The 20,939-nt window shown below is 41.8% G+C and overlaps 1 protein-coding gene and 1 pseudogene across 4 annotated transcripts in view; one reads left to right on the top strand and one right to left on the bottom strand.

Moving 5' to 3' along the window:
• The first annotated feature begins 9,917 nt into the window (after nt 1–9,917).
• The window catches only part of LOC125096359 (28S ribosomal protein S31, mitochondrial-like), a 764,428-nt gene continuing 753,406 nt past the window's right edge, over nt 9,918–20,939 (top strand). The window contains exons 1-2 of one of the 4 annotated variants that reach the window (XR_007126153.1): nt 9,918–10,128; nt 15,573–15,857. Coding sequence is in view for 3 of the 4 variants with exons in the window: in XM_047723264.1 (XP_047579220.1) it covers nt 10,013–10,128; nt 15,573–15,857 (401 nt within the window). In the remaining variant the exon portion in view is untranslated. Of the gene's footprint in view, nt 10,129–10,627; nt 10,651–15,572; nt 15,858–20,939 lie in introns of those variants that run through there. The other 3 variants (XM_047723264.1, XM_047723265.1, XM_047723266.1) reach the window with 3 other exon arrangements.
• On the bottom strand, nt 14,091–15,187 carry LOC125094944 (ubiquitin-40S ribosomal protein S27a-like; annotated as a pseudogene).

Below are 20,939 nucleotides of genomic sequence, written 5' to 3'. Positions count from 1 at the left end.
ATGGAAAAAAAAAAAAAAAGAGTCTCTTATGGTTTGTAAGAATCTCTTATAGTTTGAGGCTTATGGAGTCTCTCTGGTTTTGTCTTGTTTCATTTTTTTCTTCTCTTCCCCTATGATCCTCTGCCTTATTTCTTAAATTCCACATATCAGTGAGATTATATAATAATTGCCTTTCTCTGATTGACTTATTTTGCTTATCTAGCTGTTCATTTTTAACACCACTAGTAATGGGACTGACAAACACAAATGCCTCTTGACATGGAACACAGTGAGAAATATAACTTCAGTTCTGCATTTCTCCTGATTTAAAAAAACTAATAACTTCAATCTACTCACTAGGAAACAGGATAAAAAAATAAGGGTGTGCTACAAAATAACTCACCTGAACTCTTCAAAAACCCCAAGGTCAAACACCTGAAACTAATGTAACATTGTGTGTCAACTATACTTTAATTAAAAGAGAAGTCAAGGTCATGAAGGACAATGATGCACTGAGGAACTCCACTCAAAGGAGATGAAGAGGTCTGGAATTAAATGCAACCTGTGATCTCTGATCGGTCCTGGATGAGGAAAAGAGTTTCTTTTGTTCTTGCTATAAAGGACATCATTGTGACAGTTGGTGGAATTTGAGTAAGGTCTGCAGATTGAATTATAGTATCATACTGATGTTAATTTCCTAATTTTATAATTGCACTGTACTTAAGTAAGATAATGTCCCTTTTTTTTTAAGATTTTATGATAATGTCCCTTTTTTTAAGATTCTATTAATTTATTTGAGAGACAGAGATCACAACTAGGCAGAGAGGCAGGCAGAGACAGAGGGGGAGGAAGCAGGCTCCCCGATAAGCAGAAAGGCCAATGCGGGGCTCCATCCCAGGACTCTGGGATCATGACCTGAGCCAAAGGCGGAGGCTTTAACCCACTGAGCCACCCAGGTGCCCTGATAATGTCCCTTTTTGAGGAAATACACCCCACATGATTTAGAGGTAAAGTGAATTATCTCTGCGAACTTTTTTCTTTTTTAAAGATTTTATTTTATTTTATTTTATTTATTGGCAGAGAGAGAGATGCAGCAAGAGAGGGAACACAAGCAGGGGGAGCAGGAGAGGGAGAAGCAGACTTCTGCTGAGCAGGGAGCCCGATGCTTGGCTTGAACCCAGGACCCTGGGATCGTGACCTGAGCCCACGGCAGAGGCTTAACCATTGAGCCACCCAGGTGTCCCTCTGCAACTTATTTTCAAGTGTTCTGGGAAAAATAACAGGCAAGAGAATGAAAGTGATAAAAACAAATGTGATAAAATGATAACATTTGGGTAGTCTGGGAAATATTTGTACAACTTTTGCAACTTTTCTGTATGTCTACAATTATTTAAACATAGAAGTTTCATTACAAAAACAAAGTTGTCTTCCTTACAGCTTCTGTAATTTTTAAACTTTCAAAGGATATTACCATTCGTCTTTCAATTTTTACTGTAAAAGTAGCAAACACTTCTATAGTGCTTATTGTGTGCTAGGCACTGTTCTAAGCAGTTGTACACGTCTTAACCCACTTAATCCTCATAGCCACCTTGAAGGTATGTACCATTACTATTCCCTTTCCACAGATAAGGCATCTGAGACCCAAAGAGGGTAAGAAAACTTGACTAAAGTTTCTTGGGCAGAGCCTGGTCCTTCACTATATACATCCCAGAACAACCACATTCTTCCGTGTCTATTACATCTTTTGTAGAGGTGTTGTTATTGTTGTTTTTAAAGATTTTATTTATTTATTTGACAGAGAGAGACACACCAAGAGAGGGAACACAAGCAGGGAGAGTGGGAGAGGGAGATGCAGGCTTCCCGCCGAGCAGGGAGCCTGAAGCGGGGCTTGATCCCAGGACCCTGGGATCACAACTTGAGCTGAAGGCAGACACCTAATGACTGAGCCACCCAGGTGCCCCATGTTGTTGTTGTTGTTTAAGATTTTATTTTTAAGTAATCTCAACACCTAACATGGGGCTCGAACTTGCAACCCTGAGATCAGGAATTGTGTGCTCTGCCAACTGAGCCAGCCAGGTGCCCCCTGAGGTACGAAGTTTTAGTGTGATTGTTTTATTCTTCATTTCTTTGCTTTCGATTTCTTTTTCGATTTTGATTTCATTTCTTTCCTTTCGATTAAAATGTAAATAGTTTAAAACACATGTTAGAGTTTATTTTTCTTAAATTATGTGAACTTTGTGGGTGGTCTATGTCACATGGCAAACTTCAAATAGTTTTGTCTGCTTATAGTACTGGACCCTATGTCAGTTTGTCTCCAGGTGTTAAGGAGGTAAGGCGATCCATGAAGTTAACTCTCTAACAAACATCAGCAAATCCTCCTTTTTTTGTTGCCTTCGACATCTGCTTGGCATTGTGAAGCATTGCTAAACAATGTCATTAGTATAAATATTTGAAACCTGGGGCACCTAGGTGACTCAGTCCATTAAGTGTCTGACTGTTGATTTTGGCTCAGGTCATGATCTCAGGGTCCTGGGTTCAAGCCCCGTGTCTGGCTTCCTGTTCAGTGGGGATTCTTCTCCTTCTCCCTCTGCCCCTCCTGCTGCTCTCTAAATAAATAATAAATAAATAAAAGTATTTGAGACCTGAATAGTTTCTTCAATGATCCTTTGAACATTCATGACTTGTCTATGTATTATTTTAGGATACCTTGGCATCAGGGGCACCTGGGTGGCTCAGTCATTAAGCGTCTGCTTTCAGCTCAGGTCATGACCCCAGGATCCTGGAATCGAGCCCTACATTGGGATCCCTGTTCTGTGGGAGACCTGCTTCTCCCTCTCCCACTCCCCCTGCTGTGTTCCCTCTCTTGCTGTCTTTCTCTCTGTCAAATTAAAAAAAAAAAAAAGTTACCTTGGCATCATCTCTAACATTATTGCATGATGGCAAATTTATTGCTACTTTTCTTTTTAAAGATTTTATTTATTTATTTGAGAGAGAGAGAAGGAGAGAAGGAGAGAAAGCAAAAACGGAAGGGGAGGGGCAGAGGGAGAAGCGGGGTGGTATGGAGTGGTGATCCCAGAATGTTGAGATCATGACCTGAGCTGAAGGCAGACACTTACCTAACACAGCCACCCAGGCACCCCCCCAATTTATTGCTACTTTATTCAAAAGGGTTATCTCATATTTTATAAACAAAATCAAAATCAGTTTGAAGAAGACTTTTTTTTAAAATAGTACAATCAATACCTATAATCTTCATCTGAAACACAGGCTCATTTAAAATCTCTCCAGTGGACAGCTCCCTAAAGCTTTGTTTGCTTTTTCTTAATTTGTCTTACCACACTAACCTCAGAGGCATGGTTTTGCCAACACCAGCACTTGGATGCTGTCAAGTGAACTTTGACATTCAGGCTGGAATGATGCCAGTGAAACACAAACATGCCATTGAACTGGCATGAGAGCCAGTGAAAAGCCGTGGTTAGGAGTCAGCAGGCTGTGGGCTGGTACTTACTAGTCACGTGACTTCAGGTGACTCAGTGAACTTCTCTGAGGCTCATTTTCTTGTTAGTACAATGGGGATAAAAATCCTTGCTCTGGGGCACCTGCGTGGCTCAGCTAGTTGGGCGTCTGCTGTGGGCTCAGGTCCTGATCCTGGGATGGAGCCCTGCACTGGGCTCCCCACTCAGCGGGGAGTTTGCTTCTCCCTCTCCCTCTGCATGCTCTCTCTCTCAAATAAATAAATAAAATCTTAAAAAAAAAATAAAAATCCTTGTCCTGGCTTCCTCTGTTAGTATCACAATGACCAAATTAAATAATGTATGTGATACTTCTTTGTAATATTTTATATAAACTGAAATAAGTTCTTAAACAACTATCAAAATAGTTGGATATTTAAAAAAAAAAAAGACAAAACAAGACAGCAGAGTGGCTGGTACAGTGAATGGACGTAATTAAAAGTTTGCTGAGAGGTGGGAGCAAGTCTCCAAAGGTGGGCCCTATGAGCCACTCCTCCTAGTGTCCCGGGGAGGTACAGTTCCTTCCCTTAGAATCTGGACTGGCCTTATGGCTTATTATTTTACCAGCGGAATACCACGGCAGTGATACTACGTGATTTCCAATGCTGGTCCTAAAAAGCTGTGCAGTGTTACACTGGGCCTCATGGAACACTCACTGTATGTAAGGCTATATGGTAAGTTTGTCTCTATGTAAAAAACTCAAATACTCTAAGATGTTACATTGTAAGGAAGCCCAAGCTAGCCAGGTAGAGAGGTGCAGGGGAGGAAAAAGATCTCTTTTCCTTCTACCCATCTTAGGTTCAATGGCTGGGACCCTGTAAATTAGATTAACAGAAGATAGGTTAACAAGAGAAAAACAAATAGAAGTTCATTAATGCATATGCCGCACAGACATATCTCTGTGTCTGAGAGCACTCAGAGATGAGTAATTCAAAGAGGTGGTTAGAATTTGGGCTTTTATAGCATCTTAAGAAAACAGTGTATATGGACCACATCTTCCTTATCCATTCGTCCCTTGAAGGGCATCTTGGTTCTTTCCACAGTTTGGCGACCGTGGCCATTGCTGCTATAAACATTGGGGGTACAGATGGCCCTTCTTTTCCATACATCTGTATCTTTGGGGTAAATACCCAGTAGTGCAATGGCAGGGTCATAGGGAAGCTCTATTTTTAATTTCTTGAGGAATCTCCACACTGTTCTCCAAAGAGGCTGCACCAACTTGCATTCCCACCAACAGTGTAAGAGAGTTCCCCTTTCTCCACATCCTCTCCAACACATGTTGTTTCCTGTCTTGCTAATTTTGGCCATTCTAACTGGTGTAAGGTGATATCTCAATGTGGTTTTAATTTGAATCTCCCTGATGGCTAGTGATGATGAACATTTTTCCATGTGTCTGATAGCCATTTGTATGTCTTCATTGGAGAAGTGTCTGTTCATATCTTCTGCCCATTTTTTTGATATGATTGTCTGTTTTGCATGTGTTGAGTTTGAGGAGTTCTTTATAGATCCTGGATATCAACCTTTTGTCTGTACTGTCATTTGCAAATATCTTCTCCCATTCCATGGGTTGCCTCTTTGTTTTTTTGACTGTTTCCTTTGCTGTGCGAAGCTTTTGATCTTGATGAAGTCCCAAAAGTTCATCTTTGCTTTTGTTTCCTTTGCCTTTGGAGACATATCTTGAAAGAAGTTGCTGTGGCTGATATCGAAGAGGTTACTGCCTATGTTCTCCTCTAGGATTCTGATGGATTCCTGTCTCATGTTGAGATGCCCTTCAACGGATGAATGGATAAGGAAGATGTGGTCCATATACACTATGGAGTATTATGCCTCCATCAGAAAGGATGAATACCCAACTTTTGTATCAACATGGACGGGACTGGAAGAGATTATGCTGAGTGAAATAAGTCAAGCAGAGAAAGTCAATTATCATATGGTTTCACTTATTTGTGGAGCATAACAAATAGCATGGAGGACAAGGGGAGATGGAGAGGAGGAGGGAGTTGAGGGAAATTGGAAGGGGAGGTGAACCATGATAGACTATGGACTCTGAAAAACAATCTGAGGGTTTTGAAGGGGGTGGGGGATTCAGGTGATGGGTATTGGAGAGGGCACGGATTGCATGGAGCACTGGGTGTGGTGCAAAAATAATGAATACTGTTACGCTGAAAAAATAAAAAATTTTTTAAAAAACCCTAAAATTTAAATTTAAAAAGAGCAAAAAAAAAAAAAAGAAAACAGTGGTGAATTTTCAGGGAAGTGACAAGAGCAGGGAAAAGGATTTTCAGTTTCTAGGGCAGCAAATCGTAAAAAGGCAAATATACGGGGGGGAACTAATGTAAACTAAGGGATATTTAGTAAAGTTATTTATGTGGATTCCTTTAGTGCCATTTCTGGGGTGACATTTCTAGAGTGGTAGCCAGTGCTTAACTTGTCTTTCCTGGTAAAGAAAGGAGGGGGAACACCTTCAAAAGTTTATGTCCTGCGTTTAGGCAAATAGGGGGAGGGCAGAGAGCTCCAATTGTATTTGCATCTTAAATGTCCACAGCTCAAAATGATCTTTATGACCCAAGTGGTATATTTTTTTAATATTTTATTTACTTATTTGACAGATAGAGATCACAAGTAGACAGAGAGGCAGGCAGAGAGAGAGAGAGAGAGAGAGAGAGAGAGAAGCAGACTCCCTGCTGAGCAGAGAGCCCGATGCGGGACTCGATCCCAGGACTCTGAAATCATGACCTGAGCCGAAGGCAGTGGCTTAACCCACTGAGCCACCCAGGTGCCCCCCAAGTGGTATATTTTAAGGTGGCATATTTAGCTACCCTTTCAGAGGCCATGTGGAGAGAGAGGAAGCAAGAGAGAGAGAGAGAGAGAGAGGGAGAGAGAATATTACTTGGCTAGGCCCTGTGTCTTCCAGCCATCCCAGCTGTGCCATTAAATATGTGAATGAGAATAACATCTGAGACATCCAATCTAGACTAGCTGCTATCTGACCATAGCCATATGACTAACCCCAAGGGGGAACCACCCAGCTGCACCCAGTGAACCACAGAACTGTGAGAGAGAATAAATTGTTGTTTTAAGCCATTAAGTTTTGGGGCGGTGTGTTAACACAGAATCGGTAACTGGAATATAGAATAATTTTTACCTTTTCCGCTCATGGAAAGCTTGTCAAGTTAATTAGTGTAGAATTTCATGAGACATTTAGGACAAAGTCCCTGAGGTATATCAGGACCTATTTCAGTTGATTTGCTGCCTCTTGCCAAAGGCACATTGTTCTAGAAAGTGCATTTCAGGGGGCACTGAGAAGAAAATGACTAGTGATTCCATGGCAGAATAGAAGAAGGAGGAAAAACATTTTCTACTTTCAGGCTACATTTTTGTTGCTTTTATAAATGATTGCTTTGAACCATTGCACAAATTATACTTTTTCAAAGGACAGGTTTTTTCTTTTCTTTTTCTTAGGATATATTAAATTTCTCCTGTGGTTTAATTTGTGACCAATTTTATAATTGCAGATTTCTAACTGCTTTAATTAACTTTTTTGTTCAAATCAGTTTTGCTGAGATATATCAATTACATACAGTAAAAATCACACATTTTAGGTGTACAAGTCTTGAGTTTTGGTAAGTGTGAAAGGTCATTACCCCCACCAGAATCAAGATGCAGTTTTTTTTTCAGTACATTTTTTTTAAAAGATTTTATTTATTTATTTGACAGAAATCACAAGCAGGCAGAGAGGCAGGTGGGCCTGGGGGGAGCAGGCTCCCCACTGAGCAAAGAGCCCGATGTGGGCTTAATCCCAGGACCCTGAGATCATGACCTGAGTCGAAGGTAGAGGCTTAACCCACTGAGCCACCCAGGCGCCCTGAGTATTTCAATAAGTATAAAAAGTTCCCTCATGTTCTGCCGTACCCAATCACCTCCTTCCATCCCCACTTCCTGGTAACTTTTGATCTGATTTCTTCCCTTTAGCTGTGTCTTCTTCACACTGTTATGGAAGCAGAATCATACAGTGTATGGTCTCTTATGTCTGGCTCTGTTTGCTGAGCATTATGACTTTGACGTTCATCAGAAGTAATAGTCTGATCATCACTTTTAATAGTACACTAATTATAACACTTTTTATTTATGTGTATCCTAAGTGAATGTAGAGCTATGAATAGCTAAGTAAGCCATACTGTCATTGTAGTGTATCTCAAAATTCTGTCTGAAGACCACCTGCACCAGAATTACCTGGGTGCTTGCTAGAATCTCGGATTCAGATCTTTTGAGCTACTCATTTATGTGTTTAGTGAGCACCTCCATGTGACTTTATGCATAAGTAAAATCATAAACCCTCAGGTATTCCAAGATGAACAAGAATATCAGAGTTAAGTGGCTCTGAGTTTGAATCTAGCTCTGCCATTGATTAGCTGCAAGAAGTTGGGCAAATTTCCTAAACTCTCTGCACCTATTTTGTACTTGGAAATAATTAATGTATTCCCCAAATACTTTTGAGTATCTATCATATGACAGGCATGGTTCTAGGAACTAGAACTGCAGCAGTGAATAAGACAAAGTCCATTCCCTCACGGAACACACATTCCGTGTGTGAGATAACAAAAGCACATAAATATGAGATAAATTTCTGTTGGTGGTACTCTGTAGAAAATGAAACAAGGTTTTGACATAGAGGGTACCTTAGTTTAGATACAATCTAGACTACTTGTCATAGAGAAACTAAGAAATATATTTAAACAAGAAGGACGTGTTACCCTCCCCCCTTCCTTTGTGAGAGTCTGGAGGAGGCAGCAAGGGACAGAGGTAGGGTGGCTCTCACCTTTATCTCTGAAAGCCTTCATCTCTCCACCTCCTAGCTGCTTCAGCTCCTATAATTTTGTCTGTATTCCAACTAGGAGGAAAGAGGAAAAGTTTTAGGGGAATTTGTGCCCATTTTTTTTTTATGGGTACATCACTTCTATTCACATTCTGTTGATAAAATGTAGAGGTACCTGTCTGCAAGGAAGGCTGGGAAATGTTTCTTCTGTAGCCACATAGAGGGAAAACTCCAGAGGAAGAGGCAAATGGGGATTGGTAGACAACAGTGATCCTTGCCAGAGAGTGGGACTGGGTGGTGCAGGAGGCTATTTTAACTAGGGTAATCATTAAAGGCCTCTTTTGGAAAGCAGTAGTTGAGAGTCTGGGCCGCCTGGGTGGCTCAGTGTTTGAGCGTTGGACTCTTGGTTTCGATGCAGGTCCTGATCTCATAGGTCCTGGGATGGAGGCCCACCTCTGGCTGTGCACTCAGCAGGAGTCAGCTTGGACATTGTCTCCCTCTGCCCCTTTCCCTACTCATACTCTCTTTCAGTCTTTCTTTCTTTTCTTTCTTTCTTTCTTTTTTTTAATTTGACAGAGAGAGATCACAAGTAGATGGAGAGGCAGGCAGAGAGAGAGAGAGAGAGAGAGAGAGAGAGAGAGAGAGAGGGAAGCAGGCTCCCTGCTGAGCAGAGAGCCCGATGCGGGACTCGATCCCAGGACTCTGAGATCATGACCTGAGCCGAAGGCAGCGGCCCAACCCACTGAGCCACCCAGGCGCCCCATCTTTCAGTCTTTCTAAAATCAATCTTTCAAAAATTTATTTAAAAATTTAAAAAAGAAGAAAGGAAGAAAGTTGAGCTAGGGTAAATTTCAGTCCTTACTAATTCATGAGGCACATTTTCCTCAACATGTTTATGACTCATACTCTTTTCTGTATTTCCGTTTACAAAAAACTCGCCACCAATCTTGATTCTCTCTTGAAATGGTGGTGGTGGGGGGGGGAATTGACGTCAGCCTTCAGCGGCCACCATGCAAGTCCAGTCCAGAGGTTCGCACGTGATTTATCAGCCGGCCTTCTCCCGGGGCTTATGCTCGTGCACTCCGAGGTTTGACCACCCCTCATTCATCCTCCGCGGCCTTCCTCAAGGGCAGGACGAAGCCACGCCTTTCTCTTGCACATTTTTCTCTCTGAAACAATTTTGGGGTGGGGGGCGGGCAAAGAAACATACACGTCTCATGTTTTGACTCTACATCAAGAACAGAGACTGAAAAGAAATACTAATTTCTATGTTCCAGGGTAATTTTTCTTTTTTAACCTGGTGGCCACGGGCCATTCTGAGAATGTGATGAACGCTGTGCATCTTCTCCCCCAGACACCGCCCAGTAGGGTCAGTTCTCCGCCTCTTCCCCGTCCCTCAAAGTAATACTGCACACTAGATCACTTCCTCCACTCTCTCCCTCTCCCGTGCCGGTCCTGATGCCTGAACCAGCGCATCTTAGCTGAACTCAGGCATCCACTCCACCTAACCACTAGAATCGCCTGGACGCAGCTGACGGAGCCCGGCCGCGACGATCCCGGAACTCAGTTACAGGCCCCTGTTGCCCACCGGAACGTGAAGGGACGGAACGCGCCAGGCTGCGGAACGGAAAGAGAGAGCGGGGGACGTGTTTGGCAGAGGGACGGTCTGATCGTTTGTGCTCCCAGTTTGGTTTGTCTCTTGGCGATGTTTCTGAGGGTCTCCGCGATCCTACCTCTACGCCCTCTCTCCCGCTTTCCTTTATGCTCTGGAGGCTCGGAGGCTGCGATTGTGCTACTCCGTGCTCCGAACGGAACGGTCAGGTACCGCATTTCGGCGCTGTTGGCCCTGCGGGTGTCAAGGCAACCTCCGGGGCATTCAGTGGTCATTCTCCGCTTCCTGGGGTGGATGTTCCAGCCAGCGGGATCTCAGAGGCCGTTGCTTTAAAGCTGAGGAAAGGGAAATCCCAGAAAGCTAAAATGACTTGCCCAAGGTCATAACGTGAGTGAGAATCAGAGCTACGGGTACAAGGTTGGCTCCTTTCCCGAGCGCTCTGCGGCGCCTCCCCTCATTCAGTCCGGGCTCCAGAAGCAGAGTTGTCTCACCCCCCCCCCCTTTTTTTTTTAACTTCCCGAGACTATAACGGTCTCATTCCTGGCTCCATTTTTTTCTTTGATTTGTCATTTAAAGTACTCACACTGTACCGATACTGGCGTTAAACCCCGAATAACAACAGTTCTGCCACCATGAAGCTTGTAGTTCAAGTATGCAATTCAAGTTTAGCGGAGTGAAGCTGAGATGGTGTGGGTAGCACAGAATGCTTTATTAATTCGAGTCATGGCTGGGTGAGCAAGTCCGGACAGCTAACTATTGCAGGAGAGGTTCAGAGTATCCTTTCTGGAAAAGAAGTCGGATAAAATCTAAAGGGGGACCAAGGGTTGGAGCTAGCCAAGCAAGAAAAGTAGTTATGCATATTTCGTCTTGCTGTTTATTCTCCAAGAACTCTCATCATTATGGAAACTTAATTCTACTGCATATAGTCCAAGCAGAACGATTTGGGGCCAGGGTCACTATGGTTGAGTGTAGCTCAAAGCAGGTTAATAGCAATGGAGATGGGAAAAAGTAGCTGGTTGGAGGAGAAAAACTGCACAGGTAGAATTGATATGATGTGGCATATGAAATAAGGGTAAGGTAGAGAAAAGATTTAAGCAGGCTACCCTACAAGACAGGTGTACTGTTAATGTTAATAGAAGATTGAAGAGCAGCTTTGAGAAAGCTTTTAAAATATGTCATAGTTTTAGAATTCAGAATATCTGTTATGGTAAGAAGCCCCTTCAGTACAGAAGGGTGAAAAATGGTTAGTCAGTAGGAGAGGGGAGCTCCTGAATGTGATTTTGGATGTGTTGTACTTGAAGGGCTGATGAAATGCTCTCAGTGGAAACAAGCCCTGGTGGGAGGTTATGACTGAAGTTTTATTATTTTAGTGTTATGGAGTTACTGCCCGTACATGATTTTCCTGTACTAAACATAGATTACTTTCTGTGGCCCCATAGTAGTCTTGAAAGGAAACATTGAAAGATGGGAGGTTATATGTGAGATTCTCCTGATTGCCACCTTTGTTATAATACCTTTAATATTTAACTTTAACATTGAAATAATATTTTCCTAAACTGAATCATACCATATATTGAATGATATGATGAAGATCCTGTGTACTGATTATAAAGATAATCATTATGTAATTGGTTTTGCTTTCTAATTGTTAAGTGCCTCTAGTTGATAGCCTTTCACATTTTTATAAGCAGATCAAATAGTTTGTTTCAGAATTCTTGGCAATAGCCATTTTTTTCTTTCATTAAAGGGTCCCTAGTCTGATACTGCTATTGGCTCGGTTTGAGAAGTTGATATAATATGTAGCCCAGGGTCTGATGTGCGGTCTTGAGATGAGTTGTATCAGAAGCACCTGGCATCTTGGTTAAATGCAGGTCCTTGCGCAGCATACCAAACTTAGCAACTAAGAATCTCAGGAATATATTTTAAAGATTTTATTTATTTATTTGACAGAGATCATAAGTAGGCAGAGAGACAGGCAGAGAGAGAGAGGAGGAAGCAGGCTGCTTGCCAAGCAGAGAGCCCGATGTAGGGCTCGATCCCAGGATCCTGAGATCATGACCTGAGCCGAAGGCAGCGGCTTAACCCACTGAGCCACCCAGGTGCCCCAGGAATATATTTTAAATAAGCACCCTACGTAATTCAGATGATCCCTAAAGGTTAAGAACCACTGATTTAACCTCTTTAAGCATCAGTTTCTTGTATAAAACAGAAGTAGTGAAACCTGTCCTGTAAGATTGTAAGGATTAAAGGACGAGTGTCATGTAGCTCCTCAGATATGCGGTCCTCTGATGGGCAATATCAGTATTACTTGGAAATTTGTTAGAAATGCAAACACTTTGTGTCCCTCCTCAAAGCTACTGAATAAGGATTCCTTGGTGGGAGGCCTAGGTAATTCTTACGCATATTGAAGTTTGAGAAACAGTGTTCTAGCCTGTTAGCTTCAGAAAGATAGGGACCATGAGATTCTGATTTACTATTGTATGCTATCGTCAATGCATAGTATAGTATCCAGCACAGAGTAGATATTCATTGTATTTAATGAATGACTTTTTGTACATTTTACCTTTCTAATCTAACACATTCGTTAGCTTTTTACGTTTTTTTTAGTGTTTTCTTTTTTTTTAAAGATTTATTTATTTGGGATAGAGAGTGTGAGAGAGAGCACACCCACGAGCAGAGGGAGAGGGAAAGGGAGAAGCATGCTCTCCACTGAGCAGAGAGCCCCACGTGGAGGATTTGGGGCTGGATCCCAGAACTGTGGCCTGAGTGGAAGGCAGATGCTTAAGTGACTGAGCCACCCAGGTGCCCTAGCTTTTTAATTTCTTCAATATCAGGACACCTGGGTGGTGCAGTTGGTTAAATGTCTGGCTCAGTTTCAGCTCAGGTCATGATCTCAGGGTCCTGAGATTGAGCCTCACATCGGGCTCCGCGCTCAGCTTGTTCGGGATTCTTTCTCCCTCTCCCTCTGCCCGTTCTGTTGGTGTTTGCGTTCTTGCTCACACGCTCTCTCTCTCAAATATATAAACGCATCTCTAAAAAAAAAAGTTCTTCAATATCAAGTATCAAAAGGTTTTTAACACCACAAAAAAAATTAGATATTTGGGTGACTTAGATTTGGCAGATCTTTTGCATGAATTTGAAATAGATGGAATCATTTGTGTCATTCTTTTCCACAAATGTATTTAATGAAAAAAGTGGAAAGTAGCCATTGAATATCCTTTTTACTGGTCCATTTCAGCTTAGTTTACAAATGGTGATTGGTTAAATGACATGCAGCTCAATGAGAAAGTTGATCAGATTAGAATAACACCCAGACATTAGAATAATACTCAGACATGTTTTTTAAAGAAAGTAACTTTTCTTTATTAATAGAAATTCCTGGGGGCGCCTGGGTGGCTCAGTGGGTTAAGCCTCTGCCTTCGGCTCAGGTCATGATCTCCGGGTCCTGGGATCGAGCCCCGGATCGAGCCCCGAATCGAGCTCTCTGCTCAGCACGGAGCCTGCTAACCCCTCTCTGCCTGCCTCTCTGCCTACTTGTGACCTCTCTGTCAAATAAATAAATAAAACCTTTAAAAAAAAAAAAAAGAAATTTCTGTATTTTTATACCTTTTAAAGAGGTAGTATTATATCATGTTAAGGATAAGGACTTGGTAGTCAGTTTGGGGTTTGAGAATAGTAAATTGCAATTTATTAATTCTGTCATGGTTTTTGCAACCTTTTTTTTTTTTAAGGTTTTATTTTTACTTATTTGAGAGGCAGAGAGAGGGCACAAGCAGGGGGAGCGGCATGCAGAAGGAGAAGTGGACTCCCCAGCAAGAAGCCTGATGTGGGGCTCAATCCCAGGACCCTGGGGTCATGACCTGAGCCAAAGACAGACACCTAAATGAGCCAACCAGGCAGCCTGTGGAATCCTTTTTTTTTTTTTTTTTTTAATGTTAGTTCATGTCTTTTTTTTTTTTAAGATTTTATTTATTTGATAGAGATCACAAGTAGGGAGAGAGGCAGGTAGAGACAAAGAGAGGGGGAAGGAGGCTCCCCGCTAAGCAGACAGCCCGATGCGGGGCTCAATCCCAGGACCCTGGGATCATGACCTGAGCCGAAGGCAGAGGCTTTAACCCACTGAGCCACCCAGGCACCCCATAGTTCATGTATTTTATCAACATATACACAATTACTTGTTTTCCAGTTTGTTGAAGCAATAGGTCAGACAACACTTGTCACAGTAATGTCTGTCACGGTGGCTAGCCATGAGACTCCAGCACCACATCCATCTGAAGGGCACTTCTGATTCCACTTTATAGTATTTCAGGACAGCTAACTTAACCTTCTTTCTCTCATGAGGAATTCTCAAGAAGAATTTCTTGGGAGTGGTGTAAGACTTCTTCCTTTTCTTAGCACCACGGTGAAGTCTCAGCCAAAGATGAAGAGTGGACTCCTTTTAAATGTTGTGTCAGACAGAGTACATCCATCTTCCAGGTGCGTGCCAGCAGAGATCAGTCTCTGCTGGTCAGGAGGAATTCCTTCCTTATCCCGAATCTTGGCCTTTACAGTTTCTATTGTATCCAAGGGTTCATCCTGGAAAGTGGTCTTTCCCCATAAGGTGTTTATGAAAATCTTTCATCTTGGTGATATTTCCACCACAGATGATGGATCACAAAGTTATCACCTTTTTTAAATGTCACAGAATGCACAAAAAATGATCTTGTGTCAAACCTTGAGGTAAACGGAGGGAGGCAACAGATAGGAGCTCCAGCAGCCCCAGGCAGCACCCACCTACCCCAAGGACCAGGTGATCAGTCAGTCTCAGCACACCTGTAACCCCTTTGTGACTCACCAGTGTATCTTAGGCCTTAGTGAACCCTGCGCTACATGACCTTGGGTAAATCACTTCGCTTCTCTGGTTTCTATTTTCCTTATCTGCAGAATGGGGGTAATACGGGGTTGTTGTGGGTATGAGGAAATGTAATAAATATTTTTTTTTATTTTCAGCATAACAGTATTCATTGTTTTTGCACCACACCCAGTGCTCCATGCAATCCGTGCCCTCTCCAATACCCACCACCTGGTTCCCCCAACCTCCCACCCCCAACCCCTTCAAAACCCTCAGATTGTTTTTCAGAGTTCATAGTCTCTCATTCGCCTCCCCTTCCAATTTCCCTCAACTCCCTTCTCCTCTCCATCTCCCCTTGTCCTCCATGCTATTTGTTATGCTCCACAAATAAGTGAAACCATATGTGTAATAAATATTTTGCACCAGAATAAGCGCATAGTATATATTCAATAAATTTTACATTGCTCTTGGGGCGCCTGGGTGGCTCAGTGGGTTAAAGCCTCTGCTTTTGGCTCAGGTCATGATCTCAGGGTCCTGGGATCAAGCCCCCCATTGGGCTTTCTGCTCAGCGGGGAGCCTGCTTCCTCCTCTCTCTGCCTGCCTCTCTGCCTACTTGTGATCTCTGCCTGTCAAATAAATAAATAAATTTTTTTAAAAAAATGTTACATTGCTCTTGTTACGGTTGCTGACAATAATAATAAAAACAAAAGGGAAGGATTCGAATTAGAAAATTTTAAAAACACATAAAAGCAGTGTTTTGAATCCTTCCTTTATTATTTTGGATTGTATTTTTCATTTTTTTTCTTTAATGCTTCTTTCTAGGACAAAAAATAATGTCCAAAGATACTTTGGCACTAACAGTGTGAATTATGGCAAGAAAGATGAGCAGTCTGCTCCAACGCGTGGGATTTCTAAAGAAACAGAGAGCCAAGAGAGTGTAAAAGAGAATACAAAAAAAGACTTGTTAGATATTATTAAGGGCATGAAAATTGAGTTAAGCACAGTAAATGTACAAACAACAAAGCCATCAAGCAGAAGACAACTCAAGAGTGTGGAAGCTACAATTGGCAGGCTTCAAAAAACTCTGGAAGATGCCCCAAAGAAGAGGTAAATTGGATTGAATTTCAATTACATTGAAAGTAATTTTTGAAACTCCTTTTTCTTTTAGGAAAAAAAATTGAAATTAGAGGACCTGGGAGATGCTACATGAAGACTTAGTCTGTAAACACAAAGACTCTAGCACATGAAAGATACTGTTAGCCTTCTATATTTAAATAGGAAGGGGAGAGGCAGCTGGCTGGCTCAGTGGGTTGAGCATGTGACTCTTGATCTTGACCTTGTGAGTTCAAGTCCCATATTAGGTTTAGAGGTTACTTAAAGTCTTTGGGGTGGTGGCTCAGGTGCTGAGCATCCGCCTTTGGCTCAGGTCGTGATCCCAGCGTCCTGGGATTCAGCCCCACATCAGGCTCCCTGCTTTTCAGGAAACCTGGTTCTCCCTCTCCTGCTTCCCCTGCTTATATTCCCTCTCTCACTGTCTCTCTCTGTCAAATAAATAAATAAAATCTTTAAAAAAAAAAAATAAAATCTTTAAGGGGAGCCTGAGTGGCTCAGTTGGTTAAGCATCTGACTTTTGATCTCAGCTCAGGTCTTGATCTCCAGGTCACGAGTTAAAGCCCAGTGTTGGCCTCCACCCTGGGTGGGATGGGGTGGCCTACTTAAAAATTTTTAAAAAGGGGGGAAAAAAATCTTTAAATAGGAAGGGGACATCTGCATACAATCTAGAGAGGAAAAGAGTCATGATCTAATTGAGAATTCCACATGTTTTCTTACATATTCATCAGTGTTATTAACTGCAACTTAATTGACTCTTTAAACTGTTAATTACCAAATTGTTTATATCCTGATTTGGAGATAGCCTCATGTCTCTGAAGGACTGGGTTTGAAATTTCCATTTTAAAAATTCCACTGAGGATAGAATTTAAGCATGTTGATTATAACTGTTTTATATGACTTCCTTTGACCAGTATTATCAGTGCTCTCAGCTTATGTGGTTTCCTCAGAATATTATAATTACTTGTGCTTGTGAAAAGAATACTGATTTTTTTTTTTTTAAGATTTTATTTATTTATGACACAGATAGCAAGAGAAGGAACACAGCCATGGGGAAGCTGAAGAGGGAGAAGCAGGCTTCCTGCTCAGCAGGGAGCCAGATGTAGGGCTGGATCCCAGCGTCCTGGACACAGGGATCATGACATGAGCCAAAGGCAGATGCTTAACTACTGAGCCACCCAGGCGCCGCTATTTCACTGATTCTAATAATGTTTTCGCATTGTGTTGTAGTTTAAATGGCAATGTTTTGTTTTAATGATACTTAAATAATGGTGAGTCTTACACAGATGATGTCATCGATTCAAATAGTAATAAGGTATGTGGCTTAAACAACCCCATCTTTGACGTCTCTTAGCAGAATCGGCAGCTAATGTAGATTTTTTTTTTAGTTAAAGATTTTTAACAGAGAGAGACATAGCAATAGAGGGAACACAAGGCGGGGGAGTGGGAGAGGGAAAAGCAGGCTTCCTGCTGAGCAGGGAGCCCAATGTGGGGCTCCATCCCAGGACCTCAGGATCATGACCTGAGCCAAAGGCAGACGCTTAATGACTAAGCCACCCAGGCTCCTGCTAATGTAGATTTCTACTTTCCAGAATGACTTAATATTTTTATGAAACTTAGGTTTCTGTATTGTATCCAATTATATCAAAACCATCCTTGGAATGCGTAATTGGGTGGTAGAGAATAAGCTAATTCAATGTATGCCCGTCATAGGTACCCCCCTCCTCTATTTATTTATTCATTGTTAAATAATCTCAGTACCCAATGTGGACTTCAAACCCACAACCCTGAGATCAAGAGTCAGATGCTTTACTGACTGAACCAGCCAGGTGCCCCATTTCCTCCTCCTTTTTAGAAACAAAATAAAACAAATATAGTAAGTAAAAGTATATAGAATTAGATGATATAGACACACACACATGCACATATATATATCTATCTTTATCGAGAAGTTTTTTTTTTTAAGCTTCCAGACCTGTTTGTGACCCATTGTGGTTTTTTATTACAATTATATAATTTAATTATTTATTATAGAAATGGTTAAAATAGGGGCGCCTGGGTGGCTCAGTGGATTAAGCCTCTGCCTTCATTCAGCTCAGGTCATGATCTCAGGGTCCTGGGATCAAGCCCCACATCAGGCTCTGCTCAGCAGAGAGCCTGCTTCCCCCTCTCTCTCTCTGCCTGCCTCTCTGCCTACTTATGATCTCTCTCTCTCTGTGTCAAATAAATAAATAAAATCTTAAAAAAAAAAAAGAAATGGTTTAAATAAGTTGAATATTTTGCAAAGACTCAGAAAAAATTTTTTTAAATTCCTTTCCAATTAGGTATGAATGAGACAAGGAGAAAAATGTAAGAAAATTCTGCACTCAGAATGCTTTGTAAGCCTTTTTAAGTTCTTGATCTGAGTTTCCACTTCAAAGAAACCAAAATTGGAACTCTTGGAGGATGTTCTATGGTGCAGTGCGTATATAAAAAATACATGTTGGAATTTCTGTTCAAAGAAGGGCTTTGGTCCTACATCAAAATATTGATGAACGAGATACATTTGTTTTAAAAATTGATTTTTTGGGGGTTCCCATGTGGTGTGGTTCGTTGAGCCTCAGACTTAGTTTTGGCTAGGGTCATGATCTAGCGGTTGTGAGATCAAGCCCCGCATCGGGCTGTATGCTCAGCATGGAGTCTGCTTGTTCCTCTTCCTCTGCTTCCCCCCATTTGCTCTCTCTCTCTCTAAGATAAATAAATAAATAAATCTTTTTAAAAAATAAAATAAAAATGTATCTTTTAGGGGCCCTTGGCTGGCTTAGTCAGCAGAGCATGTAGTGCTTGATCTTGGGGCCCTGAGTTTGAACCCTACATTGGGCATAGAGTTTACTTAATTAAAAAGTTGTTTTTAGGGTGCCTGGGTGGCTCAGTGGGTTAAAGCCTCTGCCTTCGGCTCAGGTCATGATCCCAGGATCCTGGGATCGAGTCCCACAGTGGGCTCTCTGCTCAGCAGGGAGCCTGCTTCTCTGTCTCTCTCTGCCTGCCTCTCTGCCTACTTGTGATCTCTGTCTGTCAAATTAAAAAAAAAATTGTTTTTAATGTATCTGATGATTTTGTTCCCCACCTTTTTTTAAGGGATCCCAGATGCACAGATTTGGGTTAGTCATCTTTGATTCATGATGACTGTCATGGCTCCATGTATGACCTGATTTTAGTTTTTTATTTGTATTATATATTAAATAGCTGTTGATAAAGTTAGTGTGGCTGCACAGCAATTACTCCAAAATTTAGTGGCATAAAACAACCATTTTTAAGGCTCATGGATTCTGTGGGTCAAGCAGTTTGGACAGGACACAGTGGAAAAGGCTAATCTCTGCTCTGTGCTTTCCTCCCTTGGAAGACTTGGAAGTCCAGGGGCTAGAATCAGTTAAAGGTTTGCTCATTCATAGCTCTGACAGTTGAAGCGAGCTGTTAGCTGAGACCTTAGCGCAGGACTGTGCGGCCTGGGCTTTCTCACTGTGTAGCATCTGGGTTCCAAAGGCAAGTGTCTCAAGAGAAAGTGAGCCAGAAAGAATTTGTGTTGTTTTTATGGTATAACCTAGGACTCATACTGGATAAGACTCATACTGTTTCATATTGATTTGGGGGGGGTACTTGCTTTTTATCATAGCAACCGCCAGAAAAGCATCTTCACAAAAATATGTCATTAAAAGGAATGCGGTGGTCTAGTGTTAACACTGGGAACCACCTTGACTTAGCAGTTTGCATGGTCACTGACTGATGGCTGTGTTTCCCTATGGTGCTCCAGGGTGCCTTAGGTCATTGTTTGAGAACCTAAGTCCTATTCTGCATTGAGCTCCTTGTGCAAGCATGTGGGACCACACCTATTAGTTTCTTAGAATTCCTGTTGTCTGTTCATAGGCTCCCTAAAGCACCATTTTATTTTATTTTATTTTTTTATTTTTTTAAAGATTTTATTTATTTATTTATTTAACACACACAGAGAGAGAGAGAGAGAGATCACAAGTAGGCAGAGAGGCAGGTAGAGAGAGAGGGGGAAGCAGGCTCCCCTCTGAGCAGAGAGCCCAACATGGGGCTCGATCCCAGGACCCCAAGATCATGACCTGAGCTGAAGGCAGAGGCTTTAACCACTGAGCCACCCAGGCGCCCCTAAGGCACCATTTTAAATCTTTCTAAGATCTTAGGGAGCCTGACTGGCTTAGTTGGTAGAGCGTGAAATTCTGGCTTAGTTGGTAAAGCATGAAATTTTTTTTTTTAAGATTTTTATTTATTTATTTGATAGAATGAGAGAGCACAAGCAGGGGGAGCAGGAGAGGGAGAAGCAGGCTCCCTGTTGAGCAGGGACCCTGATGCAGGGTTCATATGGGCTCAATCCCAGGACCCTGGGATTGTGACCTGAGTTGAAGGCAGATGATTAACTGTCTGAGCCACCCAAAATTCCCGAGCATACAATTCTTGATCTTAGGGTTGTAAATTTGAGCCCCATGTTGGGTGTAGAGATTACTTAAAAATAAAATCTTTGAAAAAAAATCTAAGATTTTAACAAGGTTTTGTGGTGATACCCATGGCTTTATCATTAAACAGTGTTTTCCTGACACTGCACTGAATTTCATCTCTGCTCAGAAGCTATTTCTTTTTTATTTTTTAAATTTTATTTAAATTTAATTAACAGATAATATACTATTTGTTTCAGGGGTACAGGCCTATGATTCATCAGTGTTAATATAATACCCAGTGCTCATTACAACACATGCCCTCCCCAGTATCCATCACCCAATAACCCCATCCCTCCATCCCCTCTCCTCCAGCAACCCTTAGTTTTGTTTCCTGTGATTCAGAGTCTCTTATGGTTTGTCTCCCTCTCTGGTTTCATCTTGTTTCATTTTTTCCTCTCTTCCCCTATGATCCTTAGCCTTCTTTCTTAAATTCCACGTATCAGTGAGATCGTATCAGAAGCCATTTCTGAATTTTAGCATCATTTCCTTCCTGGAGGAGCTAAGAAGGAAAAATGTTTTATTTTTGATTCCAGCAAATCTTGGTTCCTTTATATGGTACAGTTTTTTCTTATCTCTGTGT

Source organism: Lutra lutra, chromosome 3, assembly GCF_902655055.1.
Source record: "Lutra lutra chromosome 3, mLutLut1.2, whole genome shotgun sequence".
NCBI lineage: Eukaryota > Metazoa > Chordata > Mammalia > Carnivora > Mustelidae > Lutra > Lutra lutra.
Note: the sequence above shows the minus strand (reverse complement) of the source record. Positions and strands in the feature narration are given on the sequence as shown.